Source organism: Micropterus salmoides, unplaced genomic scaffold, assembly GCF_014851395.1.
Source record: "Micropterus salmoides isolate LMB-PRFRI ecotype aquatic unplaced genomic scaffold, ASM1485139v1 Ms_hic_scaffold_13, whole genome shotgun sequence".
Classification (NCBI taxonomy): domain Eukaryota; kingdom Metazoa; phylum Chordata; class Actinopteri; order Centrarchiformes; family Centrarchidae; genus Micropterus; species Micropterus salmoides.
Window position 1 is genome coordinate 30,131,838 of NW_024040374.1, and position 23,723 is coordinate 30,155,560.

The following is a 23,723-nucleotide window of genomic DNA, read 5'->3' on the forward strand; positions in this document are numbered from 1 at the left end:
CAGTGGAGCCGGTATAAATGCTAGCCCCCTTGCCACTTTGTAACCAGCAAGATATATATTAGCTGTTTCATGTCCCCTGAAAGTTGTACTCCATTGTTGCTCATCACCTTTAAATATGCAAATGAACTTTAAAATAGACCCTTCTGAGGTTTGTCTTAATGAAGGGGCAGAGACCCCCAATATTTGGTTAAATTTCCCCCAAAAATAAAGAAAACAGTCAGCATTAAAACCGATTTATCTATTTAGCTGCAATGTCTAAGCACTATCTGCAAAGAAACCATCTTAAAACTTAGCAGTGATTCAGTAAGCTTGCTATCTATCTAGATATTTACATAGAAAGATAGATTGATATTTTCTTTTCAAGCTGTTTGTTGGGAAAAAATGTTAAACAGTGAGGGATCAAGCTAAGTTATGACAAGAATGGCAGTTCAATTTGGTAAGACAAAAAAATCAGCCCACTCACCATTACACCATCCTTGCGTACTGTACTAGTCCCCCAAACAACTACAAGGCTGTGTTTTCCCTGTACTAGGCTAATAAATGAGCAGGCATAATATTTTATCACAGTAAGCTGTATGTAATCTATTTTATGGCCTTTTCACACAAAAAGCTTAATCATTTTAATAATATAATGACACAATATGGACCTAGCACACTCACTGCTGAGCCAACTCTAAGGTTCAAGTTTTAATAGTCTGCCGAAATTGTGACAGCATTATGGAACTATACTAGGCTACAGAAACAACGACTTATGTTATGTGAGTGAGCACCAGCATTAGCTGACAGTCTCACTTATAGGGTGATAGTCACAATTGTGTTCTTATTATCATTGTCATTAATAGAATTAATTAACAACCATGTTGACATGCAACACACACACACACACACACACACACACACACTACCTCCCTGCTTCCCTGTTGTTTCCCTACATGCTACGACCTGCTTACCACTTCAGCTATACTCTTCTGATCATTCTTATTTGGCTTCCCTGTCACACGCCTGCTCTCCTGTGCCTGGCAGTAGCCATGGCCATTTCTTTTGCCTACAACTTCTCTGCACCCTCCTTCATTCTTTTGCTTATCCATCTTGACAATTGACAAAGACGCTCTCCTTGATGCACAGATGTTTGGCTCTCTGAGCCATCTGACAGGAGACACCCAGTTAGAGATGTGATTAGGCCAGCCTCGTGTCATTATAGAAAATGAACCAACGGGACGCTTCTCTTGCTTTATGGGATTGTCGCAATACATTAACTCTTAATATTACAAATTAAAATTATATCGGCACCAAGGTGCATCGGCCCACCTGGAAAATGCCCTGTATGTCAGATTACCAATCCAGCGCTATTAGAAGGGCAGAAAGGCAGAATTGTTGAAAACGATTTTAATTTAATGACTGGCACCAAGTGCCCATGATTAAGCTCAGTGTTGATTTGATTTGGTGTGACAAACTATGACAAACTATATGTAGTGTGCCAATCTCAATGTAACATGTATGAAACTCGTGCAAGTAAAGTTACCAGTCCTACTGAAATACATTGTTGAGGGAAACAATGTCACTCTAAATACACAAAATAGTAAGCAAGTAAAGCCTAGTTCACACTACACCATTTAAAGGCCGACCATCATGCTTATCAGGGATAAATCAGCGATTGATTGGCGGTCGCCAGTCAAAACGGCTCCCCGACACATTCCTGACACATCGCCGACGTCTGCCAGATATCTAGCATGCCAAATATCTGGAGGAGTCGACCAACTCGACATCCACATCCAGCCAATGAGAGCAGGAAGCTGGAAGAAGAGGCAGCTACTTTTTCACCACAAAACACTTTTTACCCCCCTCCAGCCATGTGCTAATCCATTCGTTCACCCAAATTCTTTGTCTTTATAATTGCTATCTTTATAATAACAAACAACAGCTGTTTCGTGTGTAGGTTCGCATCATTTCCCGTTTCATATTTCCCGTGTGTTTTCTTGACAAAATGTGGTTTGGAGACCAGCTTTCGGGTGGCAGAGCCGCTGTCAGCTCGTGTAGTGTGTGACCCCCTGTCACCGATCAGTCACATAGTGTGAGCGCCACAACAACTTCAAGATTCCCGTCACAAGAGGGCAAGTTGTGCAGTGTGAACGCTGAAAGACGTGTAGTTTGCACGAGCCTTAAGCAATAGCTATAGCTAACATTTAGCTACATAATACATCTCATAATTGGTCACGAGGTCCACATTGTGCTACTTTTATAGCCAAAATTATATGACTTCTTATAAACAGAAGCTCAAGGAACAAACAAAGAATGCACAGCAAGACTCCAAACATAACATAGAGATCCATGACGCTCGTTGTCGTAGTGCCAGCACAGCAAGATATATATCATCCAGATAAAGCCATATCAGCTAGATAAAGATCCATCACCCCAAATCATCATCCAGCCAGAATCAGTACCAATTATAGCCTTGAGCTAAAAAACGGCATCTCCAGGATTAGCCCCTAAAAAAACAGTCAAACTAAATGCATTTGTTCACATTTGAGATATGTCTGGGACTAGATGCAGAAAAACAAAAACGACAAAATGGTCGGATGCACTTCCCTGTAACTGTACTAGTGAATTTATTACAGTAGTATAATTAGCTGGAGAGATAAGTATTAGACGGGCCAAGATACTAGCAGTGGGAAACCATCTTCTAGGGATTTGAACCTAATCCAGTTTCTCTCAAAGTAGCTCTGCATACTTACACACCTCTTTGAAGTGTAAATTGAAAAAGAATTGGAAGCATAAAGTTTCTACAGTGACGAGTTGGGGAAAAAGTCTGCTATGGTTTTGCCTTGACACCTCTATTAAGGGAAAAAACATTGGAGTCCTTTTGGCTGAGAAACGAGGAAGAGTGGGAAATGTAAAATAATAAAACATAAGCAGAAGTTATTTATCTGCGCTAAAGACCATGATATTCCAAACAAAACGCATGTTGATTGTTATTCATTGAATACGTAGCTACTAAGGCACAAATGACAATCATTTTATCAATCACGTAATGAGAACCCCACAAACCAAATAGCAATTTATTCACGCTGAGATATTTCCCCAGTATAGTCATGCGACGCTGTTAAAATATGCTGCTTCACTGTCACCATCTCCTTAGTTTCTATTTCTCTTAGGTCTTTCTCAGTCTTCATAGCTGCTTTTATGCATCTTTTGACTTTGTCTGCCACTGTCTTGCTCTCACTTTTGCTTCTGTTCTCCCAGACTCAATATAAAGTAACTAAGGCAGCTTTATTTCTTAGTTTTCTGTGCCCCATAAAGTAAATAATATAATTGTCAGGCTGAAGGAAAATCTATAGGTGTGTATAAAAAGGAACATGTCTATTTGGCTAAATAAAAGAGCCAACCCCAGGGTTTTTCCTGGCTCAGAATGGGCTTTTGGGGGTTGATTTCGCGCGACAATAAGCATGATCGGGGCGTATACAGTAAAGGCAATGAGTTACCTTATGACCCAAATCTATGCATTTTCTTGTTATTTCTGACCATTTCATAAACAAAATAAATTTACAGGTTACACTTTATTTGGATAGTCTGCCTACAGATAGTTTATTAGTTGAGATTCAACAATTTAATTGTTTCACAAATAAAACCGTTTTCTGATATTACATCACTGTGGTTGAGGTTCCATTAGGACTAATGTTAGTGTATTTATTATAAATTCAGATCGTAGTACAGGCTACTATATTGCTTACCATTGTTATAATATTAAATCCAGTTGGACAAAACATCAGTTTCATTTCTATGGGTTGTTTTCAGTCATTAAATTATTGTGCAAGAAAAATGCTCCACATGGTGATTAGTCTCTCATTTGTTTATGCAAAGTACTTATCACAAGCTTATCAATAATAAAAACCATGTATAGAGAACAACAAGTTCAACATTTGTAAAGTTTGCTGTAGCACGTCAACCTTTTTTTAATATCCCGCCCCATCCAGGCTGTGATTGTTTGGTTCACAAAAAGTGACTTTTATATATACATGTATATTATATATGCACACACAAAGTACATATAGCTAAAATTAACTATTCAATTTTGCACTAACTGTAATGTGTAGTGACCAGTCGGCACGCATACTCTCAGGTTTTAAGCAGAGAGACATATGCATTACATGCCTTGTGTACGATACTGCTGCTGACGCATGGACGCGCACTGTCCACAGACAACACCCGTGTCTCCAGTTCCTGCGAAGCATTAACTAGTCCCCATTATTTACTAGACTCGATACGTAATGTTAACCAGACAAACACACCAAAATACATTTGAACTAAAAAAAACAGGTTAGATGTGAAAACACCCTGACATAGCAAATAGTGCATTTGACTCAAACATGAATCCAGGAGTTAAACCTAACTAATTACCTCAATTGGTCTTCTGTTTTTGCAGATCTCAAACATTTCATCTCATTCATTTGGTAACCTTGGTATCATGCACACACATTGTCACCATGCAGGAATTTCTTCATTACAGAATAAATTTAACTAGGTTGAAATGTGTGACTTGTGTCGTATACCGTGTATTTCTTAATTAAAACGTAAGTAAACCATAATCAATTTTTCACTCCAACCAATTCCCCCAATTTATACTGCTGTGCAAGAGGCCAGGCATGACATAAAAGGTCCTGTTGTAGTCTGAACTCATAATGTGCATAACCTGCTGTTTCTTTTCATTGACACCAGAGACGATTGATAAAACAGTGAAGACTTCAGTGACCAGAATTAACGTATAATCCATATAGGCAGTTAATGCTAACTCAATACCTCCACCATGTTTACCTTTTGAACTGATTAATTTCCACAGCACCAATTCCATAAAAAGAACAAAAACAGTCAAGTCATGGTTTCCACTTTGCCTTTCTCCTCAAATAATGATAAGCTGTAATGAATCAAACTCAACACTTCTTCCTTCATATATATATATATATATATATATATATATATATATATATATATATATATATATATATATATATATATGGTAACACATATGTGGATCGATTAATCAATCAGACGGTCCAAAGCAGTTAAAACTTCCATGTTGTCAGTTTTTTTATTTTGACAGTTACTACTTCTATTAAAAAGGTTGTGACAAAGTGATCACACAGAAGTTCCCCATGATATAAGAGTCTCTACCTGTTAGTCTTTATTCATAGTAGTATAGAGTAGTATAGAGTTCTGCTGACCAAGTAGGAGCAATGAAGGAATGATTGATGTTAATTATTAAAATTTATATGAGTATAACATGACTCTTTTGTTGTACTGATGGAATTAGTACAGTGGAAATATACATTATCCTAAATTTACCATGTTATCCCATCCTACTCAGTGATTTTTCTTTTTACCATCCTAAATTAACAACCGTCTTTTATTTGTAAGTTGTGCACCTGGCAAATATTAGACTCATGTATATCTTAAATTCTCATATAAAGCCAGTATCCTAGCGCAGTGTGGATTATCACATGAGCAGTAGCCTGGCTGTTCACAATCAGATGCGCATTTCTAGTGATTCTGCTCCTCTGCTCTTTTCTAATCACACAAAGAGCTGATCTGTATAATAACCTCATGAATTTATAACGCTAAGCTCTTTATGCGTTCCTGGATAAGCAGGGCGTCCCTTCTTCTACAACAATGAAGTCAAAAGGATCGCCTAGTATGATGATCTGCGGGGTGGGAGCTTCTGTCCTGCCTGTGTGTGTGTGTGTCTGCTCATCTGTCTTACTGTCTGTTTAGACACAACTGACAAATATGTGGAATAAGTATGTAATTTAAAAAAACACAATTCCAAGCAGAAGCGATAATAATTATAATGAATGGGCAGATTTCAGATTTCATCATGTGGGGGGAAAATCGGGGGAATTGAAACTCCAGGAGAACAGCGGTGACAAGGACAGATAAATCAAAAGGATTGGCAAGCATGGGACACATATTTCATCATTTATCAGAATCCATCATTTATATCATATACAATATGTAATTTATATTGTTTATAATAGATAATCAGTGTGCTTTCTTGCTAGATTTGCTCGCAATGCACGGTAAATATAGAACAGACGCATAAAGTACTGCTAAATGACGCTACTCAATGCAACTCACTATTCTGACCATTAGTTGCATGTGATTTTAATGCTTGGAGACTGTTTAATTCTAATCATATGATATTAATAGATTTACTTAAAATGCAGCATTTCCAATGACCAAAATCATAACATGACTTAATTGGTGCTTGACTTGATGTGTCTGTTGGATCTCAACTCTAATTAGCTGATTTAATTCTCCACTTTGTGAAATTGTGACATCTTGTACAATGAATGTCAAACACAGGCCACCACAGTACAAGGGTCATCAATAATGTGGGGCTGTATATGTCAATGTTGTTACAATTCATGCTGGTCTCTGACAGAAACAGTATACAGAGGTCAAGGATATATTATTTAACGGATATATTAATTATCATCATTCATCACAACCATATTGACATGCAACACACACACACACACACACACACACACACACACACACACTACCTCCCTGGTTCCCTGTTGTTTCCCAACATGCTACGACCTGCTTACCACTTCAGCTATACTCTTCTGATCACTCTGTTATTTGGCTTCCCTGTCACACGCCTGCTCTCCTGTGCCTGGCAGTGGCCATGGCCATTTCTTTTGCCTACAACTTCTCCGCACCATCCTTCATTTGTTTTTGCTTTTCCATCTTGACAATTGACAAAGACGCTCTCCTTGATCCACAGATCAAGGATATATTAATTAACTGAGGACTAGTAGGTGGTGAAAATGACCATTTAATTTAATCTGTAACTGTCTCACTGTCATCCATCAACCTGAAAAAAATACTCCATCACCCTCACAGATGATTGAGATGGATTATGTGGGTCTTTGGTGGTTATGGATGGGTGGGTAGGGGTATTTTTGGCACCTTGAAATATAAATGTGAGAAAATAAATAATGAAAAGTGCAAAAAATTCAGAGAGGGAAACCATGGTGACATGATTGTCTCAGTTCAGTGGCAAAGCCAGTTATCTCTCAGAGACACATACACGCAGGCATCCCGTGATCCTTTGGCTTGGAGAAGGGAGCGTTTGGGTTGACGGAGGTTTGTATCCGTAAAAAAAAGTTTTGCTACCTGGTGGAGCCCCTTTATTTCTCATTTCTACTTTCTCTCTAAATCTTTCCCTTCCTCTTTGGATTTAAAAAGATCAAACGTTTGATTATGGTGATCTTAGACTTAGGGTGCATCAAACTGTGGTCTTCTCTGTTTTCCTACCTCTCTGTCACCTCCTTTGAACAACAACTGAACTCCATCATAATAGAATTACTTTGCTGTTCTCACAACTCCTTCATAAATCCTCTTTTCTTCTCACATTTGTCTTTCTCTATCCTCTATTCTCTATCCCTATTTTAGTGCCTTTCACTAGTATTCTCTTTCTCACTTTTCTCTGTTTCAACTACTTCACAAATGTGCATATAAACCACAAAATATGCGATTGTAACAGGCCAATTGCCAGCCTTCCAAAACGACACATACGACTGCAACGGGGTCATATGTAGTTTATTTTTGACAGGGAGGACCTCCAAACTCCAGAATCCATATATGTTGAAGTTCAAAGCCCCTACACCTTCATTTCTACTTCTGTGTTCCCAACTATAACTTCCTTTTTATTCTAATCCATCCCAATATTTTTCTTATCTTTTGTTAGTATTTTTGTTTCCTACAATATTATGTCTGTCATCTGTGAATATACCAATTTCAATGAACAGGCACTGCTAGCCTAAAGTTGACGCAAAATAAGCTAATTTCTGTTTTGTGTATGTTTTGTATTTTATTTGTGTAGGAGCTGTAGCTGGCATTAGAATTAATATAGGGCCTCTGTTTCCCTATCCCTTTGTCAGGTATGTCTTACTGTATATTTTGTTTTAAGGGTGCAACAACTAATCGACGTAGTCGACAAAAATTTATCGTTCATGACGTCATCAGGCCGTAGCGACACCGTCAGCTTAACAGAGTAAAGTCATGTGAACAGTAACGTTACAGTTAATAAAACAACATCAGAGCTGCAGTAACACCTTCACAACCTAAAACCTCTAGTGTGGCAGCATTTCACTCTTCACTCAGCCAGAAAGGTCGTGAACTGCAGCAAAACTGAGCTCTCCTGGAAACACCGGAGCATCTGAAGAGGAGGCGCGTAACGTCGTGTCTCTGTGGATGATGAAGACTCGTCTCAGTAAGCTAGTTAGTGAGCTAGCTTCACGTTAAAGCCGCGTTACTTCACGTTATGAGCTGAAACGTTTTCTATACAGTTGGTCAATTTGATTGATTGTTACAGTAATGGCGCTGAGAGTAGTACATAATTATGATACACAATGGCCGCGTTCACATTCCAGATGTGCCCCGACTTTACAATCATAAATGAAGCATCGCTCACGACGACATTCCCAGCTGGAGAACGTGTTGCTGCAGAGTGAAAACAGTTCTCCTGTCTGTGCATGAGGCGGCGGGTAATCCGCCCCAAACTCCCTTAAAAAAAATCACAGAGTTTTGTGAGTTGTTGAGTTAGGGCAAACTATATTTGTTGTGAAACGCTGTCTACTACAAAATCATTATTATTAATCCCCTCTTGTAAATTTGGCAAATGTAATGCATGACGTTATTCCTTTCTTTGTATACAGTGTCAGTTTGTCCCGGGGTGTTGCAGTGCTGGCGTGAAAGCTGCTCCGTCACTAAACAGCAGATCAACTTTCTGTTGCTGCAGCAGAAACATTAAAAGATGCATTTTTGAATGCAGTATTTATTTTATTGACTGTTAATTAGCACATGCCTTAAACAACCTCCGGTTTAATTTAAAGGCTAATAGCTAAATGAGGCATTGTGTCATTTTGCCATTCATAATCCGAATAGTCGATTATTCGTTTCAATAATCGATAGATTAATCGACTATCAAAATAGTCGTTAGTTGCAGCCTTATTTTGTTGCATCCCATGGTTAATATTTTGCACTTTTTGTGCAGTTCCCCTGTGTGAGAGGAGCTAGAGCAGGCAGTAGAATTAACATGGCAAGAAAGAAACGTCAGTATGACTTTTTTGATCTGACACCTCTGTGGTTGAGGTTTGGTTAGGTTTGGTTGTATTTAAAAGAGTGGAGTAGATTTAGAGTAGGTTTAAAAAAGATTGTGGTCATGATTATTTAAACCAACAATGTTGGTAGGCAACGGGATCCAGTTGGGTCTCCACTGTCAACGTTGGACACTGTAAACAATGGCTGGCTGAGCTAGGTATTTCGACTTACATTACATTTAGCTACATTTGCTATATATGTCAGATGTCGCACGCCTCTGAAGCACCTAGAGGTTAAGTGTTTTGCTCAGGGACACATTGGTGGATGTTTCACAGTGGGAATTGAACCCAGGTCAAAGGCATGTTTCTTATCCATTGTACCATCGCCACCCCACTGTCTGTACGTTTAAAGTTTGGTTAGGTGTAGGAAACTACAATATATGGGTTTCGGTTAGGGAAATATCACAGTCATGATTACAAAAATTAATTTACATAGCATATGTGTATTAATGTGAACTGCTGGTTGCGATCAGCACACAAACTGCAGATTTTTTTTATCAAATCTGGAAGTTTAGACGTCAAGATTATAAGAAGCCAGGGTTGATTGTTGGTAAGAGACGAGATGTAAACAGCGGTCTCCCGTGCTGAAGTTGGAAACATTGTTTCTATAAGCAGGATTTGGTTGAGTTTCAGCTAAATCTACTTGGTTTACGTTAGGAAAAGATTGAGGTCATAGTTCCAAGAAACCATAATGGAATGCTGAGAGTGTCCTCCCTGGAAGACCTAAGTGTCAGTCATTTCTTCAACTGCCCCAAAACGTCATATGTTTACATTACTTTACATGTGACAAAGCCATCAAGCGGCCGAAGTCATTATGACACGTCTTTATTATTAAGGTTTGGTGAGGATTAGGCAACTGTAACTACAAGAAAGATCCTGGTTATGGTTAAATAGAGTACTTGGTTGAAAGATTGTTGTCATGGTTGGTTTGGTTTTGGGATCAAAACTACCTGGTTAGAACTAGGAAAGGTCTGCGGTTATGGATAAAGCCTTTTGCATATTGTATATCACTAATTAATAAAAACCATGTGTGACAGTCAACTTACTGCCAACAGGAACATTCCAAAATCTACCAAATATAGTCGAGGAAAAAAACATTCACTTGAAGATAACAAAGTATACTTTTTTTTTTAAATAAAAACAAAAAAAGTATACACTTCTAAGCAATGGCTTAGAAAATATGCAAAGAAAATAATCAGTATATTCAACTTGTTTTAGTCACTCAATTTTAGCTGATTTATGCGTTTGAAAATATACAACAGTGTGTCGTCTAGATGCTCACTCTGCTTCCACTTCTTCTGTCACCTTTCTACCACCAGACACATGAACAAAGTAACAATACAAATAATGTTTGCAGAATACATCCATACAGAAAGTTACTACATCCTACAGATGTAAGCCTTGTTTTGTGCTTGTGTTTTCTGTTTAACAAGACTGCAACCACTCAGCACCTGAGCTTGAGTTGAAAAGGGTTACTGGGTGGGTGGATCTACACAATGTCGCACACCTCTTGCTGCCTTTGTTTCCACTTTTGTTGACGACTAAAATGCTATTCTTTCAGTAAAATGTGTTTTTTCATGTGTAGTTGGGATCTTACCTCTGAAGAGCATCTATCTTGTCGGCTGTAATTCCTCTAAGCAGCTTCTCCAGCAGGTCTGAGCTGTCAAGCAGAAGAACCGGTGGTTTGATGGTAGGTGTGTGAGTGAACCAGCCAATCAGGAGACCAAGGACAAAAAGTCCCAACCCTGCCAGGAGGTACCTATAAAGAATGCGGGAGAAGTCAGAAATAATCAAGGGATTATGTTATGTCCACTTACTAAATGGATCTTGACCTAAGATTTTTATCCTGAAACTACTGTTTCCAAGGTTAAGAATTAACTCTTGCTCAAAACATATATATTTACATATATACATATATATATATATGTATATAATAGAGTTTCTTAAGAAATCTTTTTCTGTTGATTTGGTGAAACACTGACCAATACCCTTACTTGTTTCTAGCACCCGTTAGGTAAGATAGTGCTTGTGCTTGATGTTTGATATTCGATAGGTGTCTGGGACTGTTCTAGGGGTACTTAGGCCTCGATCAAGCACTAGTGTCAGGGTAGATTATGGTTGCAGCAGGGAGAAGACGAAAGCGAGGACTTTCAGTAGGTTACACCTCCAATTCAATTTATATTAGGGAAATGTCAAATATTTATATGTAAAGTCAAGTTTATATGTGTAAAATGTTTAATGGTAAGGGTCAGGAACTTCATTAAAAGTGCATATTCCATCATCAAGTTCATCAAACACATTAAATGTCCCATGTGTCTATTTTGATTCATAGGACATGAAAATAGTTTTGCCACCAGGGAACAAGCCACTCAATGTGATGGCCTTCTCTGTTTTCACATTGATTCTTTTTATGACCCTCTGTGTAGTGACTAAATGAATTAGTCTAAATGTCGATACAAGTGGCTGAAATAAGGTTTCTCGTAAGATTTTCTGTGTGTAGGAGTACAGCCATGAAGAAGAAACTGATAGTCAGGCAGCTGGTGGTTGTCAACATAGTTATGATTCTATTCCAATACTTTGGAGGTGTATCAGATTCGACCAACTGGGTGAAAGCTTCAAAATACTCAGGTTTAGCTAGGATGTGTGTCCCAACTGGCACTGGAGCCAAGAAAGAGATGGAGTGGAAATCAGGGCCTCCAACCATTCACTGTTGCCACAAGCCTGACCTTAGGGGTGGGCGATATTACGATATTTGATTGTGAACGATTAAAATGTCTCCACGATCTGCCTTTTCAGAGAGATTACTATTGTGTTACAGTGCACAATCTATCAGTTTTAGTTCTATGGCTCATTCATGCAGTTGACAATTGCTCTGTCAACATTGCAAGTCAGCTCCCTCATTGCCTGCGTCCTTTGCCTGTCTACAAAGGCAACACTGTAACTGCTGGGCATCATGAAATGAACATTAAAGATCCCCGTGTCCCCTGGGTGCTCTGCCTGAACTCTCTGGGATTTATGGAGTTTGCTGATGAACAGAAAGTGTTACTTATTTCTAAAGTAACAGCTAACCGCGGCTACTAGCTGCTGTTTTATAATTAACTTAGTTAGCCTAGTGATCATCTGAATCAGCCCGGACTGAGAGCTCGGATCACCAGGGGTTTATTGTGTTTAACGTTACACTTCTACTCAAGCACTGGAAGTTTTCACGCCAGGATAACGTCAGAGAGCGGCGCCCCAGAACCAGAGCCAAGCGGTCAACGAAAACTGCGCTCAGCAGCCTCCTAGTGAACACGGCATGAACGGGACCGGACACAGAGTCCAACAGGGAATACAGCACTGAGGTGATTTACAGAGTTTGTTGATGGGCAGATACATTTACTTTTTGCTAAATCTCTACCTGTATCTTTCTGTATCTGTAGCTAGTTACCTCAATTAGCAGTGCAGCTAGCTGTCCTTTATTAGCTGAGTCAGTCCTGGGGTGCAAAGAGTCTAACCCAGTGTTCTGTCGATTTATGCTACCTATCGAGATGTGCTACTTAGCAGTTGTGCTTATGCACATGACCCACAAGCGTGGTCTGTTTCCACGCTCATAAATCTGTGCAATCTTGCTGTTGGGCATGCCGTCAAGACAATACCCATGTTTCCATCCAATTGTCCTGCGAATTTTAAGCGTACTTATGAAATGTCGCAAAAAAGAAAAAAAAAAAAAGGAAATTGCGAAATGTGTGCGTTTCCATCAGCTTGTTTGGAGCGAATAAACAAGGTTACGGCAAGCATCGTTACGTAAGTAATTGACGTTACCCATGGCTGTAATAAACAAGACGTATGGGTTCCAAACCAGAAACAAAACCAGTTGCTTGAACCTGATAGCAGGTTATCTTCGAAAAATGGAGAGAGGTCCTCAGAAATGTGTTTCAAGTGGTCAAACTCTTACCAGCCATGTCTCTGCACGTTTATGGAATATTCGGTGTTATGCGAGTTTTGCATGCCTCCAGAGAATTGCATGCAACTCCAAATAATGCATTTAAACGCGATAATATCCTTTGTGGGGTTCAATGGGGATTAAATGATTATAAGTATGTCGCCTATTCTATGACCAGTAGACACAGTAGAAGTAGAATTCATTGAGATTCAGCAAAAATATGCGGTGATGCAGAGCAAAGTATCTGAAAAGGACCTTTAAGAGGTGAATGCATAATTCGGCAGAACAGATGATAAAGGCTACCTGCCGAGATTTGCATCCACCTCTTTTCTCAGCACAAATGAGCGTTATCAGCCACGAGGTGCATGAAATTCTCGCAGATATGCAGAATTCCGCACAACCGGGCAAGACGCCGACAGCAGAAACAGCTGATCAGACGTGAGTTACAAGTTCGCTACGTCAGAAATTATTCGGAAAAAGTGTTTCATCTCCCATTTAGCACATTTACTCTTTTTCGACAAAGGCAAAAACCACCTCAAGCGAGCCTAAAACCTCGAATTTTGGCGTTTCCAACCTTTTCTAATGCAATACTTCAAAATGCGCATTAAAAAATGTTAATGGAAACACATCTAGTGACTGATCATCAGCAATATTAACAAAAAAATCAATGTCAGAATAAGCTACCCCTCAAATCCTAAATAAAGATGGCATAATATAGTATTTCAACATGCTCCTTACAGTACGTCCTCACAGTACACATGGAGTGAGTAGTGGTGCAATATAAAATGATTCTGTAACGGGAGCATTATTAGATAGGGGATATCAGAACACGCTACCCCTGAAAAGATGTTAAAATATAATCAGAAGATGTCATAACACTGTGAGAGTTATACCTTTATGGGATTGGAAATGGGAACACCAATTTCGATAGGGTAGAGCGACTCGATAGACTCTGCTATCGATTTGCGCTACAGTAGCATTTTTCAACAAGGCAGCATATATCGTCAGAACACCGGCAAGAAAACCACCACGGTCCTGTATTACTTGTCGTCGTTCCCTTGGCCTCTGTCGGTCTCGGAGGCTGTGTTCAGTCCCGATCCGGCTGCAGTGTGAATCACTGAGAGCTGAACCAGTCTGCACAGTCTACATGACAGGGTGAGGGGGCTTATCGCACGTTCAGTGCTATTGGCTACTGTAAACGCCAATCAATATCTGCAACAAGTCCCTTCCTGTCTTTGTGTTTTTAAACATGCAGAAGCAAACAGCATGGGAAAATTAAATTAAAAAATGTTTTAAACCAATATCTTGGAAAACAGTCTTAAAAACCAACAGGAAAATGAATCATGATAAGATTGCGAATCGTGATCCTGCCTGAAATAAATCGTGATATATTTTTGCCATATCGCCCACCCCTACCTGACCTTGGTATACAGTTAGAAGACACTCCAGTGCAACAATTTAGTTTGTTATACTTTATTTGCATACTTTAGTTGTACATTATCTAAATTATAAACCAAGATACTGCTTTAACAGTAAATAATGAAAAGGGAAAACTTGCCAGAATAAACAAAGTAGGTTTCAATTATACCTGTTATCAAATGAAGCCCACAATCCTCAGTATGAACATCGGGTGGAGTTTAAACAGGGAGATTTTAATTTTGTGTGGATTTAAATCCAAGTCAGTCCACAACTGCGTAACTGCTATAACAACATGGCCTTGCTCATTCAGTGTTTCAGAATTCCTCACAATCACAAGGCTGATCGGCCGTTTCAATCAAAGGCAGGATATAGAGCAACAGTTATGTGAGGTCACATAAACATGGTGGCATGCACTGTAAATAATCCACATGATTACATCTCCATAGTCAAATGATTTTGTTAGCTTTTTTAGCATCCTGAAATGTGTCCATGTTGATGGATTTGGTGCCACCAGCTATTACTAATTTCACTGTAGCAGATCACTGAAATACCTACAAGTTGGAATGATCTACAGTACCTGTAGCAGGGAATTTCTGACTTGAGTTCTACAAAGGCTACTTTAACACAACCTTGAATTACCTGAGCAGGAAGCAGTGGAGTCGTCGCTGGCCTTTATGGCCCGGAGCCCTGGTGAAGTGGGAGATGTAGTTAGGATCTTCCTGGAGTCGTTCAAATCGTCCATGAGGTGAAACTGAGACAGACGGCTGAATGGGTTCCATCAACTCAGGGTCAGGGTCAGGGCCAGGGTCTGAACACCCTGAAAGTGATGAATCACATTGATTATGTTACGGGCCAAATTGACCCAGACTGTTTAAATTTACTCACAAAGTTAAATCAGTAAAATGTTACTATGGCTTGTTTGATCATTTAAAAAGAATAATATATATACACTATATTTAACAGCTTATTTAATTAAAATTTCCTTTCTCAAAAACTAAGGCATTTTGACAATTCTTCTATGGACATATGGCAGTAAATTTTCTGATGCTAATGTTTAGCTTAGTTACCTTAGTTAGACATGTTAGCATGCTGTTAGCATGCTGACATTTAATTAGCACTAAACACATGCGCAGCCTGGGCTTATGAGAATGTCATTAGTTTTGAAGGTATTTGGTAATAAACAAATGAAAATGTTGACTTATTCATGACACTAGATGAAAAAGGATCACCGAATACATTACAATTCATGGTAAGGAGAACATTCATGTCCAAACATATGCATATGCACATTTTTTCAGCCTCCAGTCTTTTGGAGCTCATACTGAGCATTTACACCAGAAATATCACTGTATTACCAGTAAGATGATGACATAGGATACAGGATTTCCACTTTGAGTAACAGTTTGAAAGCATGCCAGGTGCTAAAACACTGCACAGCAGTTTATGATGCCCATTGGCATTTCGGAAAATACTGCAACCTTGAGCGTAAGCAACTCTGTGTGGCACTCACACGCCATCCGTCGAGGCCCACACCAGGGTGTCTCACAGGAGCATGAGCAAAAATAAACGCATCCTGACGACATAATTGAGGACTACCCGCACCTCTTTGTAAAAGCTTGTTAAGGACTATTCATTATGAAAGAGCTTAAGGCTTAAATGGAGAGGCGCTCTGGCTAGCTCCGGCCCAAATTAAGTACTGGTTATATATAGTTATATATAGAGTTAATATAGGGGGGGCTGGTCCCCCTTTGCTGCGGTCCAGCCAAAAATAATGATGATACTCATTTATAACATATAAACTTAGATTAGACATAAAGCTATGGTACAGTTTGCCTCAATATAGATTATTACCATATTACATAATTTAGATTCTTGCTCATTTCTATAGTAGCGTTGCTCTGTTGATCTGTCAGTCTGCCAGTTGGTGCAATGGTTAGGTGGTTAAGCACCACTCCAGATTGAAATATTTGAACAACTATTTAATAGTTTTGTACAGACATTATTTGTCTTTGAGGACAAAGCCTGTTCACTTGCTGATGCCCTGACTTTTGAGGGCTGACTTATGTGAAATGTCTCTACAACTATGAGAAGAGTTGCCATTAAACTTGGACATTTATGTTCATCCCAGGATGAATTGTAATAACTCTGCCGACTTTTAACCTAGTGCCATCATCAGGTCAAAACTTTGAATTATTCAGTGCTTTGGCTTATGATTAATACCGGCAATACTAATGACAACAATCCCATCAGCCTCGGCTATAATGTATTTAGTTAGTAAATGCTAAAACGACAAATAACATGGTCAACATGTTACATGCTCAAAGCACTGCTGTGTCAAGGTAGGATGTTGAGATGATAATGATGTACAAACAAAACGTGTTATGTCACGGTTACAACAAAAAATTCATTATTATGATCTTGATGCGTGATCAAGAGAAAACTAAACATAAAAATCATTGCACACTGCACTTTTTCAACCAGAGAGACAGTTGGGGTTGGTAATAACTTACTAACAACAAACTGAATGCTTAGTTTTGAGTTTTGAAACGATCAGCCCACTTGCTTGAGAAGGCATTTGTAAGGATACAAAACTGCTACTGATACAGAACTCCAGGCACAATTCAAAACAGAGTCCTTCAAAGCTGAGAAACTCAATTCTAGCTTTGGGGTACTTCTGAAGTTTCTCTTTTTTGCAGCTGCTGGCAGTGACAAACTTCTCCCATTATAGGCAGTATTTTTTCACAGTGACAGGTCTCAGTTCCAAATTATGTGTGAGGATTTCTGAAGAATTTCTGTACAAAACACATTTTAAGATCATCTGAAGTGTCAGCAAGAAACCTGTTTTTTTTTGCATGCTGGAAAAAATCTTCAAAATAAATTACACAAAGAACACCGAATCGTGTATTTATTATAGGCATGTTTAAGTCATACATGAATCAGAAACACTCATACACATGCATGACACATCTGGCATGAGAAGGTTGTGTAACATACCTATCCTTATGACATTAAGATACATCACAACAGAAAAAGTACAATATAAATGAGATGTAACATTGTTTTCAAGCTGATATGATTAAAGTTTTACCCCCCAAAACAATACGAGCTGTGGGATTCTCATTAATGTTTCAAATGTTTTATAAATAATTCACAAACACGTGTTCACTGTCCTTACATCAGTCACACAGTATATATTTTCATTAAATATAAGCTGCAATTGTCCATTTAGGACTAATTACCTCTTCATAAACACATCATATTGCTTTAAGTGAGATCAGCTGCATGACATGATACACTACCATCAATGCATCTTCATATATTACGAGTTGTAAAACGACAAGGATTGTGGATTATACAGCAATTACCAACTGTGTATTAATTGTGTTTGGTTGATTGGCCAATGGCTATACTGCATTCATTTTATTTCAAAATTAATCCATAAAAAATATTTGACCATATTAGCAGCGTAGTCTTAACTGACACATGGGTGTATACATATTAAAGCAAATCCTACCTGATCGCTGGCAGTCTACATGTTGCATCTGCATGCGATCCATGCTGGGTCCTGGTTCCTGTAGCTCCTCTTTGTCCAGGTCCCAGTCAAGATCCAGACCTCCAGAGCAGTGCAGACCCTCACCGACCATTGGGCCACCCTGGGCATCACACACCTTCCTGTATGCCATGATGTGACCTGAATATCAAATGCAGCAAATTTACATTCACACTGTTTCACACATTTTGCTTTTCTATTTAACATAAGCCCTTTTCAGCTAAATATCGAAGTCCCAGGGTTAAGGTTCAAGAGTCCCATAAAAACTTCAGGGAAAAGATCTGAGCATTTCCTGAGTTAAGGGCTATTGGAAACATTAAATCCAACACACATTGAATCCACAGCCATACCATAAATCACGAACACTGTCTCTTATTCCCTGTCCATGTAAGGAGGTGCAGATCCCATTAAGCGGAGGAAGTCAATATTATATAGAAATCAAACTCCATTTGCAAGTGAAGTTAAATAACAGACCTCTTTGAAATTGAAATTGTATCGTTTCAGTTCCTCATGCTTTTCTTGAAAGAAAGCTATCCCTTATATTTTAACCAATGGAAACAGGATGGAGGTTTTAGAACGGCAAATGTGTATGTCATTGAAAAGCAATAAACTCAACACTTTTATTGAGAAAATTTTTGCCCTTTATTCCTAAGCCTAAACCCTAACAGTAACTGAGCATTTAGACCTGAAATAGCACTCCATTACCAGTAAGATGATGTAATTGGAGACAGGAAGTCCACTATGAGAAACAGATTTACTTGCGTAACACTTGACATGCCAGATGCTAAAGACTGCACATGATATTGCACTATGATATTATGAGGAAGAATTTTACAACGCTGGAATCATTAGACAGAAAAAGCTACTTTGGCTAACTGACTGAACAAGCAGGGCGCTGTGATGCATTTGCACATTTACATAAATGTGACTGAGAGAAGGCAAGTTAGGTCGAGGCTAGCGTTAAGTACCGAATCTGAGTGGGTGTTTGTGTGCAACAGGAATTCATGGCTTTAGGGTTGTGGTGAGTATGTGTAAATTGGGAGATAGTAAAGGTAGGGGTGTGTGTGTGTGTGTGTGTGTGTGTGTGTGTGTGTGTGTGTGTGATTGTGTTTTGCCCAGTTAAACCAGCTCTGGGTTCAATACAACTCCTAAACAGCATCATTAAACCTCACCAGAGCTGGAATCACATGCCTGAAGACTGTGTGTGTTTGTGTGTGTGTGTGTGTGTGTGTGTGTGTGTGTGAGAGACATCTGACTGGAGATCGGCGACATAAAACCTCCGAGCTCGTGTCTTGGTATGTCATCAAGTTTAACAGTCCCTTTTACATGCTCTATCATCAAAGTCTACCATGAATGGACAAATGAACTGCCCAATCAATAACCACTTGGAGTAAAAAAAAAACACAGTTAAATAAAACTCCAGTCAAACATTTTTCTGTGAAAACTTTACTAGATGGTTTATTCTAATGATTAGATTCACACTACCTAGAGTCAAAGCAAAGGGAAGGAAAAAGGAAGCGTGAGCAGAAAAGATGTGAATTATCTTTTGATGTAGTAACAAAGATTACGATATTGTAACCCTAATTCTATTAGCAAAGGTAGAGCCCTCTACTGGACTCTATAGCTAATAGCTCTCTCCAATCACATGCACATATTTACCCACCTACCAATATGTGAGCATTACGGCATGTATAGAAGCATCTTTGCTGTGTCAGCATCCAACCACCTCTTCAGCGGAGGGTGATGGAGTGAGCGACAGGGCCCATCAATAGAGGGCTCTGCCTATCCTCATAAAATTACGGTTATGATATCTTAATGTTTGTTCTATTTCACATAGATGCCCAGCCATGATAAACCAACAACCAGAGCACCAGTGACATGGCCAGCCTTGGGTTAATCACCATGGATCCTCTTAATACTTCATAACCCAGCCATCACCACAGTGAAGTAAGTGGGTGGGACCATGGCCTAACTCTAGCAGGGGCCAAAGCATACAGTAGACACTCACCTTCTCAGGTGTACATCATCCAAGGATGTCAGTAGGAACGCAACAGACACACACCAGCCTTTTCACAAGTCCTGAGTCATCCCTATGAGTACAGAACCTAAAAGGGAGCCCAACATGTCCAAGAGATAAAACCGTATTAATGAAAAAGGGCATAGACCATGATACCACTGTAGATATTTCCTTGACACTTGCCCCACTACACTCAGCTGTTGACACGGCGTATGGAGTGTGCCCAGACTACAGTGGGAGGGTCTCTTCCTGCCTGTTCGTAGGCTGGAGAGATGTACTCACAAAGCCACCTAGCCAACTGTTTCTTGAATAGGGCTTTACTGGCCTCTCAGACCATTCCATGAGGAGGAGGACAAAATGCATCCAGCTGTATTGTACTTGACCTGAACAAGCTCCAAAGGAACAAAGCAGGGGTACAGAATTGCACGGAAAACACGAAGCAGCAAACACCTGGGGTGACTGGACAACACACAAAGCTAGTGCAAGTAGCAAAGTAGTCTTGAAGGATAGTGCTTTCACAGAGGAGCACTGCAAAGGCTCATAGTAATCCTTCCCCAAAGCCTTGAGCACCAGCGGTAGGTCCCACTGAGGGGCACAGGCACGCATCACTGGCCATGCCTCCTAACGCTTTGTAGGAAAATGAAGGTTCTCAGTCATCCAGGTCATAGTTATCCAAGGAAAGTTAAAAATTAAGGGCAACTGGACTTGGTTAAAGATACTAGAAGACATTTCGTCACTAATCCAAGAGACTTCTTGAGTTTTGACTGACTGGTAGGGAAACTCAGCTATTTATTTGTGCGGTCGTTTGCCAAGATCATCGATACCGCTGGTTTGTTAGTGCTCCCGGCTGTATCAGCAGTATGTATGTATGATATGTATCAATCTTCAATGCACCACCACACTTTCATTAGATTTCTTTTCTTGTGTTTGGGTGTGCGGTCTTTGGGGTGTACCAGCATCTGTCTTAGCGTGTTTCTGGGTTTAAAAAACACAGGGATGTGGTGTTTGTGGAAAATCCTCCTGAGTCTCTCTGATACTCCAGACACTCCAGTGGCTGGTGGCAATCAAAAAGTAGGTGTTAGTCTGTGTGTGTGGGTTTCCTGTATACCCCAATATGCAGGCTCCTGTCCACGTCAATGTGTACAGCACAGTCCAGAAAGGCTGGTTCTGTTGTAGAGGGTGTTGTTTTGTAGCAGCCGTTTCCTTACAGTTTCTACTGCCTCCGTGGTGGGGATGCAGATAAAACTGAAAGTGGACCCAGATGATGATTCATAGGACACCATGGTTTCAGTTTCAGTCCTCAAACTTTGTTGACAAAGTCAATGGAGTTTTGGATGCGGTGAGGCATGCTGCCAACCAAGGGGGGTTGTCTGACAGTCACAAGATGACCATCCACCTGTCTCACCTCCTCCAAAGAGGGGGAATGAGATGAAGAGGAGAAAAGGCATAAAGCAGCTTCTTTGGCCCTGGCGCGTGTGCCACCTTTGCAGGTGATCCATGTGCAGTCCCTGGATCAGCTGTTGCCATAAGCCCCAGCACCTGCAGGACAATCAGTGCTGTCACAGTGTTTCCCTTCACAGCTTTACAGTCGTCTAGATAAAAAAAAAAGACCCTCATGCCCTAGTTGCACAGCGGTTGCAACGCCACATTCACACACTTGCTGAAGATAGCCTGTAGCCTTTGGAAATTGTAAATTGATTTAATCTGAACATTTCCAACATTGTTTACATCATCAGCAGACATAAGAGCAAACACAATAATTGATCTGATTGATTGACTGCAGGATGAACATGGAAAATTCTCCTGAGTTTCTGTTATTCCAGACATATGGAATAATGATGTTGTTTTGTTTACTCTTCTTTTTTATATTACCTGTAGTGTTCTTCTTGGAACTTGTGGCTGTTTTCACAGAGGTCCAGTATGAATATGCACAAGTGCATCCTTTAGGTGTTTATCCTCCTTCTCTTGTGCTTGGGTACTAGTTGGTATGATATCAACTCAGTTGTGGAGGATTCTGATGACCCCTAGCTTATGCTCCATTGGGGGGTTGGAGTCAGTGCGTAAGTATTAGGTTGGGGGGGGGTATACTAGTTGTACTGCACAGTCCAAGAAAGCCAAACTGTTGTCCTCCTACCTGCTGATAAAGGAAGGTGCACCTCTTACATTTCAGACACACATAAAGGATCATTTATCAAAGTATCTGGTATAATTGTCAGTTGTTACATCACTGAGTTTTAGATCTGTCCTGTCTCATATGCACACCCATACCACTACACAAAAATCAAGTCAAATCAAAAAATTTTTTTAAAGTGTAAAATCACCAGCTGTGTGATCCCAGTACACTTTACAGAAAACAGAGACACATAAAGTTTGCAGAACAAAAAAAAACAACACACATTAAAAAAACAATAATAAAATACACAATTATAAAACTAATAATAAATACAATACAATAAAATAGACAATTATAATGTATGAAAATTCATAAAATACCCTAGCCCAAACTATAAGCCTTCTCACAAAATACAGAAAAACCATCCCTAGCTAAAAGCTTTAGTAAAAAGAAAAGTTTTTAGCCTACTCTTAAATATGGAAATGTTTGTTGTTTCCGGAACCCAGACAGGGGTCTGATTCCACAGCCAAGGTGCTTGATGGCTAAAAGCTCTGGCTCCTATTCTACATCTGGAGACCCTAGGCACTACAAGTAGCCCTGCATTTTGGGAGTTCAGTCTTCTAGTGGGGCAGTATGGTGTACGGAGTTCTTTCATATATGATGGGGCCTGACCTTTAAGGGTTTTGTATGTAAGAAGTATTTCAAAATCAATTCTCAATTTTACCGGGAGCCAGTGCAAAGTTACTGAAACAGGGGTGATATGATCTCTCCCACTGGTTCATGTCAGTATGTGAGCAGCAGTGTTTTGTATTAACTGGAGAGACTTAAGAGATTTTTTTGAGCAGCCTGAAAGCATGGAGTTACAGTAGTCAAGCCTTGAGGTAATAAATGCGTGGACAAGTTTCTCTGCAACATCTCGATGCAAAAGCTTTCTAATTTTCACAATATTGCAAAGGTGAAAATAGGCAGTCCTTGTAATGTCCTTTATGTGTGCGTTAAAGACAGGTCTTGAAATAACTCCCTGATTCCTCACGGTGGTGCTGGAGGCCAAGGCAATGTCATCCAAGACAATTATGTCTGCAGACAATGTGTCTCGAAGGAGTTTGGGTCCAAGTGCTAAAACCTCAGTTTTTTTCAGAGTTCAACATCAAGAAATTATGAGACATCCATTCACATCCTTGATGCACATCTGAAGCCTAGATAACTGGTTGGTTTCATCAGGTCTGATAGAAAGGTATAACTGAGCATCATCAGCATAACAATGAAAATTTATACTGTGGCTCCTAATGATATTACCTAGCGGAAGCATATACGAGGTGAATAATATAGGTCCAAGGACTGAACCTTGTGGAACTCCATGGGTGACTCTGCTGTGCAGAGAGGACTTATCGTTTACACGTACAAACTGGGTGCGATCTGATAAGTAGGATTTAACCACCTTAAGGCCGATTAAGTGTTCAAGTCTCTGTAGTAAAATATGGTGATCATTTGTATCAAGAATATAATCATTACAAGTGATACTGATGATTTTTACAATTCTA

The 23,723-nt window shown here is 39.6% G+C and overlaps 1 protein-coding gene across 1 annotated transcript in view; it reads right to left on the minus strand.

Annotated features, from left to right (window-relative positions):
* LOC119901248 (inactive N-acetylated-alpha-linked acidic dipeptidase-like protein 2) overlaps window positions 1-23,723 on the minus strand; it is a 755,283-nt gene that overhangs the window by 348,585 nt on the left and 382,975 nt on the right. Inside the window, exons 3-5 of the mRNA XM_038716832.1 lie at window positions 18,017-18,193; window positions 15,142-15,319; window positions 10,759-10,920 (exon numbers count right to left, since the gene is read on the minus strand). Of these exons, the coding sequence (XP_038572760.1) occupies window positions 10,759-10,920; window positions 15,142-15,319; window positions 18,017-18,185 (509 nt within the window). The 5' untranslated portion in view covers window positions 18,186-18,193. The remainder of the gene's footprint in view (window positions 1-10,758; window positions 10,921-15,141; window positions 15,320-18,016; window positions 18,194-23,723) is intronic.